We start from the raw sequence: 22,315 nt of genomic DNA, 5'->3' as shown, positions 1-22,315 counted from the left end.
CACAAGTCTCAACTTTGTTATGACTAGGATAGTTCTTCTTCAGTGTTCCTATAAAGGATGATCAAGGCTGAAGTGTATTGCGAGTTCTAAGATCAAAGGTTCAGGCTAGTTGAGTGTCAAGGGCTCGCTAGATCAAGTATTCAGGCTAGTCTGCTTAGGAAGCAGCTAGATCGGTGAACTCGAAGTATCAGGAGAGAACCTAGTAGATTCAAGTTAAGGAATACAAGTACAGGAAATGTGATATATATGTAACAAGAAGGTAGTTTAGGGCCGGTCTGTAGGTAGATGACCCTATCAAGAAAGGTAAGTGAGAATAGGAAGACAATATCAACCAATCAGGAAAGGAGATGAGAAATGGTACGATGTTGGATCGACCAATCAGGGAACAGTATGAGTAATCATCTGCGTAAGCATAATGAGTAAGCATATAGGTAAGCGTTCATGTGTTGGACATGTTGATAAGCAGTCACAAGACTTGATGAGTAAGTAAAGAAAGAAAGAGAAAAGTAAATATAGCGCCATTGTAACAAACTTGTTGTCACCTCCGACCCTCCGACCCTCTGCTCTGACTTAGAGCTGTGCTCTAAGTGTTCCCCTTATTCCTCCGCCCCTATCAAATATTCCCCTTGTCCCTTTTCCCATCCTCTGCCTTTCCCGCTCCCACCAAACCTTCCCCCTGCTCCTATCCACCCTCCGCATCACTCCCTGCCTTCTCCGCTCCACTCCTAGTTGGCTCGCTGCTAGTAGCTCTTACTTCCCGACCCTCAAAGTGGACCAAAGTGGTCCACTCGTCCTATCGTCGGACAATGTCAGACCCACTCCAAATTCGGGGCACATACTCGGCTAAGGGCACAGTGCAAGAGCTGAAGCCAAGCCCCGACCCCTCTGCCTCCTGAGCCGGCACGGTACCTAACAGAAAGGGGTTCTCGTCGTCATTATGATTGGTACTAAGAGGTACTTCTTCTTCCTCAGCAATAGAAGGGAGGCTGCTGTTGGTATGATATTCATTGAGCTCTTCACATAAAAGCTGTGTGATGGCATAGAGAGGTGAGGGAAGACTGAGGGGTAGGTTTCCTTGCTTCGAAGTCTCAATACTTGGTGCTAACATGTCCTTTGTGATGACAGTGGGATTATATAGCCAAACACCTGTCTTTTGGAATGCAGCCTGGATGGTTTGACATGTTAGAGCACGAACATGTGCTGCTCTGTAAATTTTGAGGAAGTTCTTCTTAGTTACTTGTTCTCCCTTTTCTCGCTCCCATTGATCACACTCTTTGGCCCAGCACTTTTTGAGAACACCAAACACAGTCACATCCAAACCTTGATAGATGTGAGTTGCGTGGGCAGGGTAACACAATATGTGGATCTTGTGTTGTTGTGCATACTCAAGAAAGGTACAAGTATAGTGTGAGTTGTGGCCATCAATGAGTAAGAGCCATGCATGACCATTTGCTTTGTGGCATGTTTGCTCATCAAATTGCTTGATCCATTCTGCCCCAATTTCACCATCTGTCCAACCCTTCTTGGAGTAGCCAAGTCTGACTTAAAAATTAGCAGGTTATAATCAGGACCATCTACTTATGCTTATGATGCATTAAGTGGATTATTCTCGCCCCACTTGGACTGGTATGCCTTCCCCTTGCAAATGACAGCAGGGGGTAATGAAGTTCCATCAGCTCCAATAGTCACAATCACAGTAATATTTTTCTCGGTTTCTGCTGCGCTGCTGATATTGCACTTTGTTTCCTGCAGTACCAAAGACTCTCTCCTGCAAGGACCCACTGTTTGGCTGGAATCCTGTTTCATCAACACCCCAGATGCACTTGGGAGCAATAGGCTGCCCGTCATCACCAGTCTGCAAGGTTTCACCAAGTAGCTCATACCATGCCTTGTTTGTAGTAGGGTTAACTCCATGACCACAGGCACAGTGTGGGGAATGCTCCCACTGTAGGCATAAAACCCTGTCAATTCTGCATCATCTCACATCAGTTCCACATATTCCGCATTTCCCACACATCGTCTGATGCATTCTGCATTCCTGTGCATCATCAGATAACCTTCACATGTCCTGTCCCATCCTTCCAGGTCCATTGGTACACTGTATCTCTCTTCCCATTGCTTCTAACATTATCCGGATCATATTGACACATGCCCTTATGGCATGGACCCCTATTGCACAGTATTACACCCATGTGCACTGCCTGCCTTCACTTCCGCTTCCTGAGAATTTACTACCTGTACCTTGGTGTTCCTTGAAAATAATGTTCCATATAAGTAGTGGTACTCAGGGCTTGGGTGTTTTTTATCATTGAATCTTTTACCTTCCGACTTTTCTCTGACTTTTCCTTCACCTTACTAGAGGATCACTTTGACTTATGCTCACTATCAATCTAAACTTGTGATATACTTCCTTCGACTTGATCCACATGTTCCAATGAATCTGTATGTTCTGCATTTTATCTGCTTGAGTTACACTTTGTTCCGCTTGATTCTGTTTCATTCCGCTTGTTCTGCATTTTTGCGGATCTTCATCCTACCTGTGGTAGGGTTGATTAGGGTTGTTTAGACAGAGACTAGCACTCCCCAGTAGCAATCCCCTTTAGGGTTGAACATGCTTGTTCTCAAGTGAGGCAGCAGGCAGCAAAGACCCAACTGTGTAGTAGTTAGATTTCTCACTGCTACACTTGTTGTACCCACAATGGTCAAGAGTGTGTGCTTGATATCCATGCAAGCAGTCAGAATGTCTCTCAATGAAGCAATGAGTCCAATTTCTCCCTACTCCAGTTTTAGGGAAAGCTGCACCAAGCTGTGCTTGACAAATTTCATCGACATGTTCTTTGAGCCTCTTGTGGTTCAAAGGAAAACCTCTCATAGCCATTTGTTGTATGTAGTCAATGACAGTTTCTTCTTTGCCTTCTGTCAACCATCTCTTTGTTGAGCTGTTAAACTTGCTGAGATTGATGCCTCCTTTGGTGAGATGACTGAGAGTAACATGGCTAAGTGTAATCACTTGCCCTGTTTCCTTGAGATGTATCTTCTGAATGTCAATACAAACTTGTTGGAGTCCATGTTTCTTTTCACATGGCTGCTTGTCAAGCTCAGCTTGATACTCAATGACAGCATGTGCCATCAATTTGTCCTTCTCTTCTCTGGAGATCTGTACTCATTTAGTGAGTGATTTCAGCCATCCAGCCATTGTAATGGCAAAATTTGAGCAGTCATAGTTGCAGGATTTGAGTGGTGTGAGTTGTCTGACTACTACTAGGCTCAATGCCTCATTATCAACACATGGAACGGACCATGGCACTCTTCACAGCATTCACTGCAGTCAACCTTACTCCAAAATTCCATGCAGGGACCTGTTGGAGCTTTCCAGGTGCAAAGATGAGTCAAACAGACAGCCAATATATTCACAGTAGCCCTTGAAAATTTTTGAGTAACAGGCAAACACGGTTATATTGCCATGTCTTGTGCATATCATAATTTTTTTCCATGGGTCACTCTTAATTCTGATAGAGGGCCTCTCAAAGTCTAATAAAGAATCAAATTTAAAGGAGTTTTGTGTAAGATTGAGTGAGAAACACCAACTGTTTCAATGAGTGGCAGTGTTACAAGGACCAGTTGAATACTGTAAGTGTTCTAGCACAGCCAACAACAATGGGGTTGGCTGGCATCTAGTGTCAGAGCTTAAATACTAATGCCTGCTGTTTGACAATGCATCCACCATTACTGCAAGGCTTCAAGCAAATGCTCAAACTTGCCCAAAGGCAATGGAGTTGCCCCCCAATCCATCCACATCCTGTGGAAGAGGGAAATCTCAATGATGTGGGTCCAATCCCCCTTGTAATCAGCCTCCTAAGGCTGCTGGATTGAAGATAATTGACCATTGGACCAGATCTTCAGATCTTCACTGCACAGACACCCTTGTGAGGCATCTTTTCACTCACCTGTCATATCCTGTACCTCCAGACCCAGAATTCTGGATGCTCCCCTATGAATATCCAGGTCTCCGTCCTATTTCTCTGTCTGGCGCTCCATTTTTCATCTCCAGACTCACACCTATCTCCTTTTAGAATACTGCTCTCCAGCTACTGGTTGTACACCTTTCTGCCTTGCTTGCTGATCCATCCATCTGCACTTCATTTCCAACTTCATTTCTTTGATCCATTGTATACTTACTAATAGACTTTCTATATGCTTTGGGTATAGCTTTTCACTTTGCTAACTGATTACTTACATGATATCTACAGTATATAAACTCCTGTAAAACACCATACCTCCTTAGTTCAAACATCATCTTAGTTCCTGCTCATTCTTGTTTCTCTGGACTTGAGTCCAATCTCTTGTCCACCTCCAAGTCTTGGGTTTATTCCTTAAGACTATATATCCAGTTCTACCTTAGGGTAGTCTATCTCTGTTCCATTTCTACTCCAGACTTGTCTGAAGTAGCCTTACTCTATTTACTCTTAGCCTTCCGGAGTTCTGCCGAACTCCCCCTGTGTCTGACCTCTGGACTTACCCAAACTTCCGTTGGACTCCCCTTCTGACCCTTGGAAATTAAGGGCACATACTTGGGTAAGGGGTGCAGCACACGAGCTGAAGCCAAGCCCTTTGAGTTACTCTTCCCTTAAGCATGACCTTACAGTATATTCGAACTCACACCTTACCGAGTATATTAATGTCCATGAACCACCCCTTTGCCAGGTTCAAACTCCTGTCCCTCATAAACTATGATTTTTCCTCCCACCCTTTCACTACCATTTAAATCTTCTCATCCATAACTCATGCATTTTCTGCTCTGTTCACCTCAGCATACTTTATCTGTTCCTTCCAGCTCGACTCCCGATCATAGCTATTATACACCAAACACTACATAATTATCTCCGGTTCCAGTATATCCGACTCCTCCACTGCTTTTGACTGGCAAGTTACTCTCAACATTCAACTCCCTTGGATTCTCCTAGTACTACTCAGGAATGCTACTTGCTCTCCTGCTATGATCTGTTGATTGATAGGGTATAGAGCAGACACCTCTTCCGGGTTTTACTACTGGAAATGCCATTGACCTCTGACATCCAAAAAGGGTCCACTTTACTGTGGTACTCCTATCTCCGGACTAGCCATGTTCCCTTCCGCCAGTTTATGTCTGGTTCGCCACCAAAAAACAAAAGAGAATCACCCTAAAAGCACTATTTCATATACACAAGCAGGTCTGTCATATGTGTGCTCGGTTTATCACCCATCCTCTTCCAACTCCCAAGTCAAATTACCCCATTTCATTGATATGTCTATACTCCTCTGCTCTGACTCCACCCCCACCTCCTCCAGCAGAAACCCCTGCCCTGACTACACTGAGCTCCTCCTGATAAGGCTGACCCCCATATATCTCTAGTAAATGCTGTTGCCTTCTGCTGGGCCTGCAAGCTAGAGGGGTTAACCCAGTTCAGTATTTACCTTTGCCCCTCTGGTGTCAACCTCCACTCTGCTATGCTCTCCACTGATCCTCTGGATCTATCCGGTATCCCTTCAGAATACCATGAGTTTGCAGATGTTTTTGACAAAGGCAAAGCAAGTCAACTTCCTCCACACTGACCTTACGATCTGAAGATCAACTTGGAAGAAGGAGCTGCCCTGCCACTTGGCACCATTTATTCCCTTTCCCCGGTAGAACTTGAAGCTCTCCGGAAGTTCCTTGACCAAAATATCGCAGCTGGACTGCTCCACTCCTCATCCTCTCTGCACATGGCTCCCATCCTGTTTGTCAAAAAGAAGGATGGCTCTCTACGCCTCTGTGTGGACTTCCAAGGTCTCAACCAGATTACCAAGAAAGACCACTATCCCCTGCTCCTCATTGCTGACCTCTTAGATTCTCCAAGCCATGTGAAAGTTTACACCAAAATTGACCTCTAGTCTGCTTATCACCTCATCCGGGTAGCAGCCGGAGATGAGTGGAAAACTGCTTTCCATACGTGCTATGGCTCCTATGAATGGTTGGTCATGCCTGAGGGCCTTACCAACACTCCAGTGGCTTTCCAGCGCTTTGTCAATAGCATCTTTGCCAATATGCTTGATATATGCATTATTGTGTACCTGGATGACATCCTCATCTATTCCCAAGACCTTGCATCCCACAAACAACATGTCCATGAAGTTCTCTGACAACTCCAAAAGCACTGCCTCTATGCTAAACCGGAAAAATGTGAATTCCACTTGAACTCCATAGAATACCTTGGCTACCTCCTATCTCTGGATGGTCTTACCATGTTGCCCACCAAGATCCAAGCCATCTGTGACTGGCCAGAACCCTGGAAGGTCAAGGACATTCAATTGTTTCTTGGATTTGCCAACTTCTACCATTGCTTCATTTTCAACTACTCAGATATTGTAGTTCCGCTCACTCGCCTCACTCGCAAGGATACTCCATGGAATTTCTCTGATGAGTGTCGGTGATCCTTCAAGACACTCAAGGAGGCTTTCACCACAGCTCTGGTGTTGACACATTGGATGCCGGACATTCCCATTGTTGTAGAAACAGATGCCTCTGACTATGCCATCACCGGAATTCTATCCATTATCTGTCCAGACTCAGAACTTTGTCCGGTGGCATTCTACTCCAGAATGCTTACAGCTCCAGAACTCATGGCCATCTACGAAGCTTTCCAGACCTGGCAACACTACCTAGAAGGCTCCTCCCAACCTATTGATGTAGTCACAGACCACAAAAACCTTGAGTACTTTGCCACCACCAAACTCCTCTTGCGCTGTCAGGCATGATGGTTGAAATTCCTCCACCAATTCAATCTTATCATCTTTTTCTGTCCCGGAAAACTCGGAGCTAAACCGGACTCCCTCACTAGATGCTGGGACATCTATCCCAAAGAGGGGAATAAGGACTATGCTGTGGGTTCCAGTTGCTACTGCGATATCAGCGTGACTGTGGCCAATTCAAGTGCGTTCGACCCTATAGGGGAAGCAGTGCAATGCAAACCACCAACAACAAGTTGTATTGTCCGACCTAATAGTTGATGCCAATGCCAATGCCGACTTGGCTGAGTGAAGTTGAGCAAAGAGAGAGTGAAACTGAGTGAAGTGGAGTGGCCCTGAGCAGACCTGAGTGATGAATGAGTGGAATAGTGGAGGTGTGTGTGTAGTACAATGAGCGAACATTTAAGAGAGTCAGCCGACAACTCAATGAGAAACCACACAAGAAATCATTCCAAGTGAGAATTTGCTAGCTCAACTACTAAGAACATGGGCGGAATATATAGTAAATGAGACTAAGCGATGAAGGTGAACTTCAGGTCGCTTAAGATGCCTCATGGATCGCTAAATACTCGTTTCTCTGTGTCCATGTAATAAGGTGTGAGGTGGGGTGATAAAAGGCCAATAAGCGGCCCAATTATGCGAATGGGGATGGAAAGCAATCAAAGTAAGAGATATACGTACCAATAGACGACAGGCCAATGACATGAGACGATGGACAGTGACCAATTGTGTGTGCAGATGATGTGTTAGGTACCGTGCCGGCTCAGGAAGCAGAGGGGTTGGGGCTTGGCTTCAGCTCTTGCGCTGTGCCCTTAGCCGAGTACCTGCCCTGAATTTGGAGCGGGTCTGACGTTGTCCAACGACAGGACAAGTAGACCGCTTAGGTCCGCTTTGAGGGTCGGGAGGTAAGAGCTGCTAGCGGCAGGTCGACTAGGAGCAGAGTGGAGAAGGCGGGGAGTGATGCGGAGGGTGGATAGGAGCAGGGGGAATGTTTGGTAGGAGCAGGGAAGGTGGAGGATAATGTGGAGGATGGAAAAGGGTCAGAGGGGAATATTGAAAGGGGCAGAGAAATAAGGGAGAGACTTAGAGCACGGCTCTAAGTCGGAGTGGAGGGTCAGAGGGTCAGAGGTGACAACAAGTTGAAACTTGTGTCCAGAGGAGGCAAGGTCCTACTGAGAATTCTCACAAGTAGTAACTGCAAGAAGACAAGTAATATTAAGACTGAGGAAAATATCTAAGTACATGATATGTTATATACTTCTATGTATGAGGCAGTGATCAGGATAACTATGTTGTAAAGCTATGTACCAGGGATATAATTTGTAAGTACTTACACAGGTGAAGACATAAGTTGGAGCAGATATCAATATGTATGCATTGGATCAGTGATCGAGCAGTAATAGGAATTACCGGTGATCTGGAAGTAAGGGTCTATGTACTGAAGGGGAAAATATATATCTAAAAGGGGAAAGAGGTCCAGTTGAATGGAGATGTTATGGAAGGGGACCGGTTGAGCGGTCAGGCGGAAGCGTAGAAGCAGAATGCAGACTGTGATTGGACGGAGTGGAGGATGGATGGAGCAGAGGTGGTTGGAAAGTGGAGCGGATATCAATATCGGAGCGGTCAGATCAGGTATATGACATGATGTCCAACTTGGATCGATCATGACTGACTGGGCCAATCGTCAGCCAACATCTATGTGGAGCGGCAGCATGGGAAAGTGGGTCGGAGAGGATCAGAAAGATAGGGGATACTAGCTCAGTAGTGATCGGCTTCCTACAATGCTCAAGCTAACCCTCATAACCTCTGACCAGTATTCACCATGAAACAGCTTCATCACCAAAATTCTCGAAATCTGATGCTGCCTTATTTTGACAAGTTCTCGCACCACAATCGTATGGGTGATGACGTGTCAAGTTCATACTCTGTCAGCACAACAAGAAGTTTGTGAGATGCACAGTAGTTAATCTGTGAGCGTGTAAGGTTGCCATCAGTATGATACACTTCAGATAAGTTCAGATCATCTGCATGTCTCCCAGACATGTTCGGACCTCATGTTCACCTATACAAGTGCCGACCCATTTTGTTCATAGATTGAGCAGTGCTTTCAAGTATCGAGCTGTATGTAAGTATATAGCAAACTAGTTAAAGTGTGCCATATCCTTCCTGAGCAAATATATTATCATCCAGCTCTTTGTCCAAGTCTGCAATCACTGCATCTGGATCGTCTACCTCAGGCTTGTCTTCATCCACCTCTACATCTGAATCATTCTCCTCTTCATCTTGATGTCCCTCTCCCTCTTCTAGATCATCCTCTCCACCCTCAAAGTCTAAATCAATGATATCATCGTCAATGACATTGGGTGCGTCATCAGACAGCAAGAGCTCATCCCACTCTCGCATCGCCTTGTGACCCACACCACCACCGTGGAAATGCATAAACATATCATGGTCTATGAACCTGTCGGTTTGAGTCAGCATAAGGTGTCATGTAGAATAAATAAAAATAAAACATACATATTGACATAAAAATACATCCAATCTTCATCCCCCTCTTCCACACGACAAGTGAATGATGGCCCGAGGTATTTCTCTGTGCGACTGTAAGCATATGCAGGGATTAGATGCACACCGCGAATAACTTGGTCAGGATCAATGAATCTGAAGCAGCCAGGGTCTGAGTCGAAGTTGTCAGTGAGGAAACCGATGCGATGCAAGTGTTTGCTTGAGAACCCGCCATTAAAAGACATGTCTCATCCAAACCAGTGCACAAACAGGACATCCATGCACTTTGATGTCGATTGTGCATTCTCTTCACCATAATACCAGATGTCGACATGGAATATGCATATAAGACGAGCATACCAATACAGGTGACGTTCATCGTCATTTTCATGCGAGAGCACCATCAGATCAGTGCGAGTTTGAGGATTGATGCAGTCTTGCTCTCTCCTGAGATTGTATGTCGTGTAGTTTACTCGAAGGATGCTGTGCTCATGTACCTTGTTGTTAGAAAAGATAATCAGGTCTTGCTCAGCATCTGAGAAGGTGTGTTCATTGCCCGAGTAGTCAAGGCCACGAAGCCGTGCAAGTAGATGGTCCTTCAAATGGGGAATAAAGTTCTGATGTGCATGCCTTTAGTATACATGATATAGTCAGAGAAAAAGAAAACCGACCCTCTTCGCAGAATCATCATCTTCAATATCGGTCAACCAGGAGGTGAGGTCAAATGATGCCCTTGGATGCTTTGCAATATGATAATGGTCAGAGGGAGATGTCCGCCGGTGACGGTGTGTATTCCTGAGTGCAGATCGTGCAGTGACAGTGCTCTTGAGTTGAGCATTGATCTTCAGGAAAATACGGGAGCGTGACTCTTGAATGGCCATATTCTTCAGCAATGTGTTTCTATTCTTGGGTGTCCTCGGGTACCAACATTTGGAACATCGATGCTCCAACTCACCCTGTTAGAGCATCAAGTGTCAATTTTAAAATTAAGTTGTGTACTCACCGCTTGCGTCGTGTAGTTGTCAGTTGTCCCCATGTGTCGGATAGTATTTGGATAGTCCCCAAGTGCGTGGTATTTGTATGTATGAAGATTCAACTTCTTAACCTTTTTACCGGAGGACCTTTCCTTTCCCTTGGACAATTCACCCTGCTTGGCACTCAAAGCAGCTTCACATCATCCTTGAGTAGTGTGCTCCTGTGGAAGCTCAGTAGTATAATAGTACTTGCATGTAGTCTTGTTGAATTCCCAAACTGTCTGTCCGAGAAGGACTGTAGCACTGTCAAAGAGGGAGAGCATATCATCTGTGTGCAAGCACAGTTTCACAAATGCATGCCAGCTTGCCAGGTCAAAGAGCAGATTCAAGACAATTGAATTGTGAGGCTTGCGGAGGAGATCCTCAAATACTGGAAGAGCACACTGAAACTTGAGAGTATTAGCAGATGTATGTATGACCCACATAGATCCAAAAGCATTACCTGAAGGAGATCCTCAAAGTCTCGACCTGCCAATCTCTTCATCGCTGAAGCATTCTTATGAAACCGTTGGATAGTGCCACATCCGAATGTCGGAACAGCCCGGTACCTTTAAGGCATCAAACCATTGAAATTTTCTTGATGTGATCTGTTAGGTACCATGCCGGCTCAAGAGGCAGAGGGGTCGGGGCTTGGCTTCAGCTCTTGCGCTGTGCCCTTAGCCGAGTATGTGCCCCGAATTTGGAGCGGGTCCAACGTTGTCTGACGGTAGGACAAGTGGACCGCTTGGGTCTGCTTTGGGGGTCAGGGAGTAAGAGCTGCCAGCGGCGGACCGACTAGGAGTGGAGCGGGGAAGGTGGGGAATAATGTGGAGGATGGAAAAGGGTCAGAGGGGAATATTGACAGGGGCGGAGAAATAAGGGAGAGACTTAGAGCACGGCTCTAAGTCGGAGTGGAGAGTCAGAGGGTCGGAGGTGACAACAAGCTGAAGCTTGTGTCCAGAGGAGGCAAGGTCCTACTGAGAATTCTCACAAGTAGTAACTGTGAGAAGACAAGTAATATTAAGACTAAGGAAAAATATCTAAGTACATGATATGTTATATACTTCTATGTATGAGGCAGTGACCAGGATAACTATGTAGTAAAGCTATGTACCAAGGATATCATTTGTAAGTACTTTACATAGGAAAGACATAAGTTGGGGCGGATATCAATATGTACGCATTGGATCAGTGATCGAGTGGTAATAGGAATTACCGGTGATCTGGAAGTAATGGTCTAAGTACCGAAAAGGAAAGCATATATCTAAAAGGGGAAAGAGGTCCAGTTGAATGGAGATGTTATGGGAGGGGACCGGTTGAGCGGTTGAGCGGAGGTGTAGGGTGGAATGTGGGTTTGTGATAGGATGGAGTGGAGGATGGATGGGGCGGAGGGGGTCAGAAAGTGGAGCGGATATCAATATCGGAGCGGTCGGATCTGGTATATGACAGATCACTCACTGTTTATTCAGCTTTTGGATAACGCCACCACCTTGGGCATAGAGGATGTGCAATAGGTGGGTAAAAATGGCCTTCCACACACCGAGTTCGAATTCATGCAGCAGGTCAACAACGAACAAAATGAACATGTTGAATCCGAATTTTCCAAGTCGATCTGAGAAAGTGTTCTATGTAGATGTGTCAAGCATCAGTTTAGTTTAGTATATGATGGAGCTTACTCAGATAGGGACATAAGACTCATCACCAAGAATCGCTTTGATGCGAGCTCCATCAACAGGAACACCAAGCTCAAAAATGAGCTCTCGGGCATTCTCAATATCTTGACGGTGGTGTTCATTGTCCATGCGCTGTTTGGTCTCTCGGTGCTTCATGTCAAGCTTGGTACCCATCTTTGGCACATCGCATTTTTTGACAAGGCAGCATGGGCACAAACACTGCCCGAGGAATTTGATGCTTGCCAGAAGGACCCTATAACAAACTCTGAGTGAGTGAAAACAAACAAAAGAATCCTTCAATGCTCACTTTTCAGGGTAATCAGTGGAATATGAGAAAAAACGAGGGAACACATGACGTGTGATTCCATCGGCACAATGAACAACCATTCCATGCTCATAGGCATGCATGAAATCTTCGTCAAGCAATAACTTCCAAATCGCTTGAATAAGTTCGTGCTTACAGAAGGTGTGGACCTCGTCTGTCATTGCTTCACCGAAGATATTAAAATATACATCCTGGATATCATCTGGAAGCTGTATATATGACCATCAGATCAGTAGTTACATCTATATCATGACAGAATGTACTGTTGGTATATAAGCGACATGGTGACTTGCAAAGGAGGTTGGCTTCCCTCGCGCGTACTTCGACTGGTTACTGAAGAATAAATAGAACGGCCATAATGAGGCATCCCCAAAACTTGCGAGGTGTGTCGCGTCGGACCACATCATAAGAGGTGCTAAGACACGTTCAAGATTGTTGTCTGGTGCACAGGGAAGGGAATTTATCTCGGCATATGCATTGAGCATGGCTGGTGACGAGTATGATTCTGAGAAGACTTGTACAGTCTTCATCTCAGATACTTTCCAATACTGAGAGTATGGAGTCATGTGAAACGTGTTTGTGATGTCGTCCTCAAATGTTGACTGAATTACTGATGTGAGTGACTGGTGATAAACTCCTGGCACTTCAAGTTCTGGTGCATGTTCCTCTGATTGCCATTTCATTTGTTCTTTTGGCAGGCAAATTTTGACCGAAGACTGGCGCCAACCAAATTCTTCTCATAGAGGATTTGACATATCTCGCAAATACTTATCTAATAGTTTAGCTTCATGAGTGCAAGTAAAGCCACTCAAATCCTTCGATCTGAAGTGCGGGTGCTGGTGAATACCAGCTAGCCGATTGATTTCAGCATCAGACTTATCGTTCGTCCCAGTATAGCACCAGGACATCAGCAATCCACATGTTGGATTGGTGAATGCATCAAATAGATGTTCATCATCTACATCCAGTGGTGTGAGTTCAGTAGTAGCCACAAGTGGGCCCAGGCCTGTCACAGGTCATCCTTCAAGTGTCGGCGCATCTGTGAGATTGATGAGGGAAGTATTGTTGGGAGGGATGAAGGTCGGATGAGCTGGGTAGACTTGATAAAGACCCATTGAATCTGGATCTGTCTGAAAAGGATCTGCAGGTGGCGGCTCAATAAATAATGGATCCTCATCAGAAGACTCTGACGGAGTTGGTTCCCGCTGAGGAGGTGCACAGCATAGAGGTTGCTTAATTGGCATGTGAGCCAATGGGATTGCCGAGCCAGGAAGATAGTCAATAAAGCGCCGGGGTATTTGAATTGAACACCCCAAATGCTTTGAGAGAAATTGTGTGGGTGGAGTGGGTGATCTTGCTGGTGATGGAGTGGGTGGATTTTCTGGTGGTGATGGCAGGCGAGACAGTCCAGCGATGTTCATGTCCTAGAAATAAAATAGTAGCACAAATACATATAGAAAATTAAACACAAGCTTACCTCAAGATTGAGATCCACGTAGTCGAGCTGGTCTTCAGCAAAAGCTTCTTCCACCTGCTGACAAGGTTTCTTCACGTCACGGAGAAGATCTCGTCCTTGAGACTTTTGTTTCTTGTCCCATTTTGAAAAAAACAATGTCCAAGGTCAGTGCCTTGTTCTTTTTGCACTTCAAGGCATGCATGGAGAGTTGTCTCTGTGACTTAAAGGCTCAACCACAGCCAACACAATTGACTGTACCATCCATAATGCAAAGATGGTAGATGTGGGCTGACGACGGATGACAATGATGTAGAAAATGACTTCAGAACAGGAACCGCTCACTTTTTGTCAGCATTGTAGCATGCTGATTGTTTCAAGATGCTGGCAGACTTGGAACAGAGGCGTGAGGTGATTCCCCATAGAGTGAATCTGAAGTCACACTGCAATACTGGTCATTTGAAAAATATAATCATTAAGATGTGATGGTGCTAGTGTGCTGACTTACAGCACAGCTGGCACCTCACGAGTAGCATTATAAACTAAAGAAAAATGTAAAGCATTGAGAAGACACCAAATTTGTTTGTGTCGAACTGAAACCAGCAGCAGTCAAGAAAGTTCCACGTTCCATGATACCAGAGGGAACGAACACCTCGGGGTGCTTTTGGTGGATAACCTTGAGACCGGTGGAACCCTCGAGATCACCTTTTTAAAAATTAGCCAAGTTCCTGAGTTGGTAACTGGACTCACTGTCGATAACCATAACTTTCTTGGCAGCCTCCTCCTTGCTCAGCGTGTCCAGCACCAAGCTGGTGGATAAACAGCCTACAAGAAATGAAGTCAGTACACATAGCAGGTAGTAGGAATAGATATGATAAAAGTTAGAAGCTGTCAGGCTTAAGTGCTCGGAGTCGCCTCCAAGAGGTGTGTCCTTGCAGCTTGACAGCCTCTGGTTCAAGTCGCCTCCAAGAGGCGTGTTGAACCAGGAAGTGAAGAGCAAATTGAAAAAAAAACTCACTGACAGTAGTGACTTACCATTTTCTTGGGGTTAGGGTTATTCGTCCTTTCTGCTTAGCGCCCAGTAGAAATGACAAATGAGAAGGTGAAATGTGCTCAATCACAGGTGCTAGTGCACCAACCTACAGCACGGCCAGCACCTCATGAGCGGATGGAGAAGGTGAAATGTGCTCAATCACAGGTGCTAGCGTGCCAACCTACAGCACAGCCAGCACCTCATGAGTGGAGTGGTACTAACTGAAGAACAAGTTTGAAAGTTTGGTTTCGAACATCACATGACTTTTCAAAGTCAGCCAGCAAATACCGGTAATGCAGAGAGCCACAACTACGCGATTTCATATTCATCCTTATCAAATCTCCTAATCTTTTTTATGATGGCATCCAACTCTATTCTCATTAATGGTACCGACCAGGTCATCATCTGTGACAATGTAATTGTCATGGATATCGAGAACCTCCTGACTGGTTGGCCGACTTATGAGATTAACTTTACCCCTGAGAATCCGGGCCCATTGGCATGTAATCTCGATCTTTTCATATTACTTACTAACAGTAATCTAGAAACTGATTATCCACCTCAAAGATCCTGTCAAGATGGTTCACATTGAAGAGTCTACAGATAGCGAGGCGGAGTTGTTGATTCCAGGCAAACCCAAATGGAAAAGGTGATTATTATTAGATTTCCTCTCACACATACATTGCTAACTTAATAGACAGAACCTCATGGAGCAATCACGAGAGCAAGAAGATTAAACTCTCCAGGTTCTCGGCTGATACCATCAAGATCACAGAAGATCTTGTGGGCCTCAAACTCACATCCCAGAGTTCCAAGTAAGATTTTCTTATATTTGCTTGATCATTTCACTGACAAAATTTGATCTACAGAAATAACTCTGTCAAGGCAAAGCCAGTGCGCTTGGTGGGGATCCCCAAAAATCCCCCACCATACAAACCAAAAGTCGACAGTAGCATCGCTTGGCCACTGCGCTGCTGCCACCATTGCAGGGACATAGAAGATAAGGATTCCATTGCTGGTCTAGATATGTTGTGAACCTTGCCTGCTCCTGTTGCAGCAGACTTAACTTAAATTATTTTTTTTGCTCTCACATTGCTCTCATGTTATCTTGCACTTTGTACTAATAGTATACAATAATCAATTGTTTGGGGTAACACGTCGACAGTACCAAACAAAAACATATGTGTACAGTTTATTGGGTATCTCTGTGTGATCACTGATATTGTTTCATCAGCATGTTGTTCTCATCCAATCTCTACCACCATCATGACACACCATCATCGTCATTCCTCCTCTGCAAGCCTAGAATCAATATTCTCTCCTGTGTTGTCGCATGAATATTCCCCAAGCCCTCAAGAAGAGATGGAGAACTCTCCTCCAAGCACCCAGCCCCTGAAAAATGCAAAATGTAAGCAAAAGTCATCGGATCATGATGATGAGACCAAAACTAGGGTTTCAAAACACCTGAATTCGTAAGTGAAGTGTTTTTCAGCACATATGTTCACTTATTGTCATGTTTTTAGCCATTCAAAGGATACCAGCAAGTACAAGTAAGTACATGCAGCACTCAATGAGCTTCATACTGACCATTGACACGTGTTTTCACATGTATAGGAAAGATACAAAGCCTCGCAAGCAATGTCTTCAGTTCACTTGTTGGATTCCTTGAGGAATAGATATGTTTTGCATACTAAAAGATGTTTTCCGCATTGTGCCATTGGTCGAGATTGCACGCAGCACTGATGTAGAGGACTCTGACGTGTCAGATGATGAGCACAGCGCACGCAATGCAATCCTTGCTAATATGTAAGTCATCTCTTTTGTGGATGAGTATATTATATATTGACTGTGTACTAGATCCAATGATGCACAAGATCAGCTACTTTGTACCTATAAGAAGATTCTTTCTGGGGCGCCCTACCTCCTTGAACTTGTCAAAGGAGGTAAGAAAAGGGCAACCAAACTCAAAGATATTCTTGACAATGTACGTATGCATATATTCAGGGTTACATTTTACTAATAATCACTGTTCAGATGCAGTATATGATTGGCCAAGTACAATCTGAAGATGCCATGCACCTGAAGAAAAGCATCTCACATTATGCTTCTTATGACTCCAACAGTCTTGAGCCAGCCATCTTTCCTGACAGCAAGGAGTCTCATGCAAAAATGGGCCTTAACCACCCTCAGCTTGCGCGCATGCTGTGTCCTGTCAAACATCTTGTGGAGTATCAAAAGTTTCCCTCGCAGTTTGCATATTTTTTTTTTTGAAAATTTAATCAATAACGCATCGGCTTTGTAGGACTAAAAACAAGATTGAATCTGGCGAGATTAAGATGGATGCCCGTGCCTGGCCTGCTCTTCTATACAAGGGTAAAGTCGCTGGGGAATCTTTCAACCAACAGAACATGCAAGACAGCCTTTTCGAAGGTTACATTGTCAAACGTGTAGTGTTTTCCTTTTTCAATTTGTGTATTGGTGTTGCTAATTAACACATTCTATTCAAGGTCTTGAAGCATATCCTGACGGGTTCTTCATCTGCACTCATGGGCGATGATTTTCATATCTCGAATACTTGCAATGCTTCACTCCACGGGATGATGTCTTTTGAAGCTGAACACATTGCCTATGGGGCTATACAGGTGAGCTTAGGTATGACAAGCAAATAGGGACTGACATCTCATATAGGCACAGTCCTCTATATCTTCTCGTGACAAAAAAAATTACTACCGGATCATAGATGTCATTCGTAACCCTCCTGACGAAGCATGGGCTGCAGCAATTTTGCAACATTACAACTTGTATGTATCAAGTTTGTGTATGTACAGTATCTAATTATTATTTTTTGATTTAGGAAAGTATTCAAAGATAAAGCTGGTCATGCAGCTGCGCTTTCAACAACAACTGCTTCTGGTTCTGGAGATATGGATGATGATGATGACAATATTGCGGTGATGTGAAAGCAATCCACACTGCGTTCTGCTAACATGTCAAGGTCGTCTGCATCTATTACCCCCCCTCCTGTTCAACCACACAGTGCCGGTGCCCAACGTCCATCGCTTCCTGTACCTCAAACATCTACTCAATCACCCACTCCACCTCGTAGATCTCCTTCTCCACCACTTACACCACCTCCCAGACGCCCTTCTCCATCACACCCACCTCCTACTAGATCTGATGCAGATATAGCACTGCATCCCCCGTCGCCTCCTTGCAAGAAAATGAAGGCAGTGGAATTCGAAAGCCCACTGACAGAAGATGCGTCGGATGAGGAACATGAGTTTCAGCCTTGAACATCGCCACACAAAAGTTGCAAGGCCGCTGCCAGCAGTGCCACTGCCTCTAAGGTGAAGGCCTCTACATCAAAGAGGAGGAGGGTTGAAAGTCCAGCGGTTTCTGAAGGTGAGCCTGACAAGGAGCATGAGCATCAGGTTCGGAGATCACCATGCAAAGGTGCCAAACCTGCCACTGCCTCCAAGGCGAAGACAACTCAAGCTGTGCCAAAGAAAAGGAAAGCAAGGAAATGAATGTGAGTCTCATCTGGAAACAAGTCATGGCCAACGACGAGAAACACTGAAGAAACACATGAAACAAAACAGAACCACATTCTGCATTGCAAGACAACGTCCAACGACAAGAAACACTGAAGAAACACACGAAACAAAACAGAACCACATTCTGGATTGCGAGATGACAACGATGGTAAGGTACAAGCTAAGGGAAAGAGGTGTCTACAATGCAATGAACCATATGTCATGTGTACGTAAGCCACCAGGCTTACACCCTCCCAGACTATCAAAAAAAGCTATCAATCAGCAAACTAATGTCTGAAGGAGTCCCAGCAATGCGCAAACAGGGGAAGGGGCAACAACCACAGGCGTATAAAAGGCGGGATAGTCTGTGGAACATGAGCTAGCATCAGTGGTCAAGAAACGAAAACATAAACTGTGGAACAATTAAAGGAAGGAAGGAATATTAATAACCATAACCATAATCATCTTCCTCTGAATCATCACTGTCGGAGCCACCTTCAAGAACACATGATAGCATGACAACATCATGGGGTATAAGAGTGGCGATGAGACCAGCATTAGGATCAGAGAAATCTGTGACACCGGGGTTGCCATGTGTCAAGAAGACTTCCTTGTAGCCTTCAGGGATAGTGACTGCTGCCACAGTTGTCGCCTGATGAGGGGCACATGAGGGAATTCCACGTCTTTGGTCACCTGGGCATTCGCGCGCAATATGTGGTTTCCAGGTAGTGTCAGATGGCGATAAGCGACAATGAAAACATCCACCGGCTGAACGCAATGCTTCACGCTCTGCATAGCTGAGATCAGGAAGAGGGTATGCAGGCTTCGGTCTAGGCATGGTTGATGTAGAGGGAGTGGTAGACATTGGTCTAGTGGGCAATGACTTCATCAGGCCTTCTGCAACAAGACTAGACCAAGTTGTTGCCATGACATTGATGAGTGCATCAACCTTCAAGTTCTCATACCCAAGATTCGGTATTGTGCAAACACGCAGTTGGAGGATGGACTGGGCGCAAAACAAGAGGTGGTTTTTGAAGACTGAATTGCTGATAGTGTATCCGAGACCTGCTGAACCAAGTGTGTTCCGAGCTGCTTGTAAGTTAGCGACAAATGAGCGAAAGTTGCTGTTGCCTTGCGAGACAGCATAGAAGTGAGCAAGTGCATCTAGACGCCAGCCAGAGGGAATGAAATGGTCCTTGAAGCGCAAGGCGAAAGCCTCCCAAGTGGCCAGCAGCTTGAGTACATCATGATTCTCGCTCCACCAGAGGCTGGTGCTAGGTTTGTCAAGCTTGAGCCCAGCGAGCACAATGCGAAGTTGTGGAGGCATAACTTGACCTGCATTGAGGGCAGACCATGCAAGGTAAGAGTCTTCACAACAGCCAAGCCAGCCATTGATGGCCGCTGGTTCAAGTGGGCCAGAGAAGGTGGGGATGTCAAGTTTCGACATTTTAGAAGCTCGCAAGGGTACTAGTAGTGTAGGTGATGGCACGAGCTGAGAAACCATGGCAGGATCCTGGACAGGGGGAGTGACAGAACTAGAAGATGGCATGGGCAAACTGGGCATACTCAACGGAGGCAGAGGCACCGTGAGATGTGGAGGTGGATCACGCTTCCTTGCAGTGATGACAGGAGTGGGTAGACACTTATTGCTGTCCGGCAAGCGCAAGTCAGAGCGTAGAACACGCGAACTAGTATTAGTAGCGTGATGCTTCTGTTTGCAAGACCGATCCAGTGTAGACAATGGCAGGAGAAAAGGAACAGTGGTTGAAGTTTGAAAAAAAGTGGAAACAAGTTGTGGCCAATGACGAGAAACACTGAAGAAACACACGAAACAAAACAGAACCATGTCCTGGATTGCGAGACGACAACAACGGTAAGGTACAAGCTAAGGGAAAGAAGTGTCTATGATGCGATGAACCATATGTCATGTGTACGTAAGCCACCAGGCTTACATCATCCTCTAATTTCAAAACGATGATTTAATCTAAGGCATGTCTTCAGCTGTAATCCACTTTCTGACGCTACTCGTTAATGCTCTGATTCCCAAAGTTCACTCACCATTTTACAATTCATTTCTGCTCTCGTGGCTGGATTCATTTGCTGTCTCATTATCTGCATGCTGTCGTCGCCTGTTCCTCACTCATATTTTTCATCCTCAATGCAATTCATGTCTGAACCATGCTTAGATGTACCCATATGACTGCTTGTACCATGTAATACCTTAGTGCAATGACAATGTCTTATCAGCTCTTAACATCAGATCAGAACGAATCAGCACTCCTAAGGTCAAACATTCTGCTAAGGTCCAATACAACTACCCAACATTGGCGTACTGAGCAACAATCCTGCTTCTAGCTCTGGTCTGATAGACCACTCCTCCACCTTCTGCTTGCTGATGTGTCTGGTACGCCTTTTGTGACCTTCCATGTCTAGACCTGTGCTGACCTGCCCTTATCTATTTTAAGGAATTTCGGTGATGTTGCTTTGTCCCTACAAGCAGTTGTGGTCATGGATATTGAACACCTCCAAAAAGACATTTTGACCGCCCTCCCTACTGACCCCATCGCTTCCAATCATCTCCTGGAACCTTCAGACCCAAGATGGACAGTAGATGGCAATGGATTCCTTCACTGTGACAACTGTATATATGTCCTGCAATCCAATGACCTCCACCTCCATGTCCTCCAAAACACTCACAACCATCCTCTATCTGGACACTTTGGTCAAAACCGGATGTTGGAACTTATCTGGTGTGAATACACCTGGCCCAGAATATGCACCTATGTCAAGGACTATGTTAAGTCCTGCACTACTTGCGCCTGAGCCAAAGTCCTGAGACATAAGCCCTATGGATTGCTCAAACAACTTCCCATTCCCGGAAAGCCATGGAATTCCATCTCCATGGACTTCATAGAACAACTCCCAGTCTCCTCTGGTTTCACAGTCCATCCTTGTCATCATAGATCATCTGTCCAAGCAGGCAATATTCATCCCAACACATGACACCATCACCTCTCCAGACCTCACCCGGCTTTTCCTGCTCCACGTCTTCTCTAAACACGGAGTTCTGTCCCATGTCACCTCTGACCAAGGCACAGAATTTGTATCTCACTTCTTTTGATCCCTTGGAAAAGCACTAGACATGATACTTCACTTCACCTCTGGATACCACCCAGAGGGTGATGGCCAGACCGAGCATGAGCATGCCAACCAAACCCTAGAGCAGTATCTCCATATCTACTGCAATTATCAACAGGATAACTGGTCTGAACTTCTTCCTTTAGCGGAGTTTGCATACAACAATGCTCCAAGTGCTACCACCGGAGTATCACCATTTTTTGTCAATAAAGGATACCATCCCAACATTTCTGTATACCCAGAATGAGATCTTTCCTCCACCTGTGCCCAGGATTTTGCTGTAGATCCAGATGAGCTTCACCAATTCCTCCAGGAAGAAATGTCTCACGCACAAGAACATTACCAGGGCCCTGCTGACGCCAGATGAAAGTCCACTCTGGACTTCAAGGCTGGGGACCAAGTATTTGTCAAAGTAAAATATTTCCATTCCACCTGGCCTTCCAAGAAATTATCAGAAAAGAACCTAGGCCCTTTTGACATCATTTCCTGTCCTGGTACCCATTTGTTCACCCTCCGCCTCCCAGACTCCATGCGTTCCATACACCCCATATTCCATGTCTCATAGTTGGAACCTGCAACTCTGAACACAATCCTTAACCATATCCAGCCACCCCCGCCTGCAGTTGAAGTCAATGGAGAACCAGAGTATGAGATCTCCGAAATTCTGGACTCCAAACTCAACCACTGAAGGCGACATTGCCAAATCCTGTACCTGGTATGTTGGACTGGTTATGAGGGCACAGATGAAGAAACATCCTGGCTTCTTGCCACAGAACTCAGAAATGTGTTGGAACTCATCTCAGGCTTCCACTCTGCTTATCCGAGCAAACCCAGTCCTCTTGCCGAGTTATGAGTCATTTAAGCCTCGAGGGCTTGG

The 22,315-nt window shown here is 45.3% G+C and overlaps 5 protein-coding genes across 5 annotated transcripts; 2 read left to right on the top strand and 3 right to left on the bottom strand.

Annotated features, from left to right (window-relative positions):
• Nucleotides 1–2,764: 2,764 nt before the first annotated feature.
• On the bottom strand, nucleotides 2,765–3,163 carry EDB91DRAFT_1033060 (uncharacterized protein; the record flags this gene model as incomplete). Its single annotated transcript, XM_041312756.1, has 1 exon — nucleotides 2,765–3,163. A coding segment is annotated over one exon (399 nt), but the record flags the coding sequence as incomplete, so codon positions are not given.
• Nucleotides 3,164–13,297: 10,134 nt separating this feature from the next.
• On the bottom strand, nucleotides 13,298–14,971 carry EDB91DRAFT_1083225 (uncharacterized protein; the record flags this gene model as incomplete). Its single annotated transcript, XM_041315598.1, has 9 exons — nucleotides 13,298–13,705; nucleotides 13,759–13,853; nucleotides 13,991–14,025; nucleotides 14,080–14,166; nucleotides 14,243–14,276; nucleotides 14,335–14,439; nucleotides 14,485–14,543; nucleotides 14,770–14,860; nucleotides 14,953–14,971. 9 exons carry the CDS (start codon nucleotides 14,969–14,971, stop codon nucleotides 13,298–13,300), a joined length of 933 nt encoding a protein of 310 aa, XP_041175777.1.
• Nucleotides 14,972–15,125: 154 nt separating this feature from the next.
• On the top strand, nucleotides 15,126–15,802 carry EDB91DRAFT_1249839 (uncharacterized protein; the record flags this gene model as incomplete). The annotated part of the gene is made up of 4 exons (XM_041323150.1): nucleotides 15,126–15,270; nucleotides 15,335–15,416; nucleotides 15,469–15,582; nucleotides 15,637–15,802. The coding sequence occupies 4 exons, from the start codon at nucleotides 15,126–15,128 to the stop codon at nucleotides 15,800–15,802; spliced, it is 507 nt and encodes a 168-aa protein (XP_041175776.1).
• A 1,038-nt stretch (nucleotides 15,803–16,840) lies between these two features.
• Nucleotides 16,841–17,259, top strand: EDB91DRAFT_1055449 (uncharacterized protein; the record flags this gene model as incomplete). The annotated part of the gene is made up of 2 exons (XM_041313919.1): nucleotides 16,841–17,016; nucleotides 17,070–17,259. The coding sequence occupies 2 exons, from the start codon at nucleotides 16,841–16,843 to the stop codon at nucleotides 17,257–17,259; spliced, it is 366 nt and encodes a 121-aa protein (XP_041175775.1).
• Nucleotides 17,260–18,742: 1,483 nt separating this feature from the next.
• EDB91DRAFT_1291397 (uncharacterized protein) lies at nucleotides 18,743–19,849 on the bottom strand (the record flags this gene model as incomplete). Its single annotated transcript, XM_041324854.1, has 1 exon — nucleotides 18,743–19,849. One exon carries the CDS (start codon nucleotides 19,847–19,849, stop codon nucleotides 18,743–18,745), a length of 1,107 nt encoding a protein of 368 aa, XP_041175774.1.
• Nucleotides 19,850–22,315: the final 2,466 nt, after the last annotated feature.

Source organism: Suillus paluster, assembly GCF_016628075.1.
Source record: "Suillus paluster strain FC165 chromosome Unknown EDB91scaffold_37, whole genome shotgun sequence".
NCBI classification, from domain to species: domain Eukaryota; kingdom Fungi; phylum Basidiomycota; class Agaricomycetes; order Boletales; family Suillaceae; genus Suillus; species Suillus paluster.
This window is presented reverse-complemented; position numbering and strand designations above follow the sequence as displayed.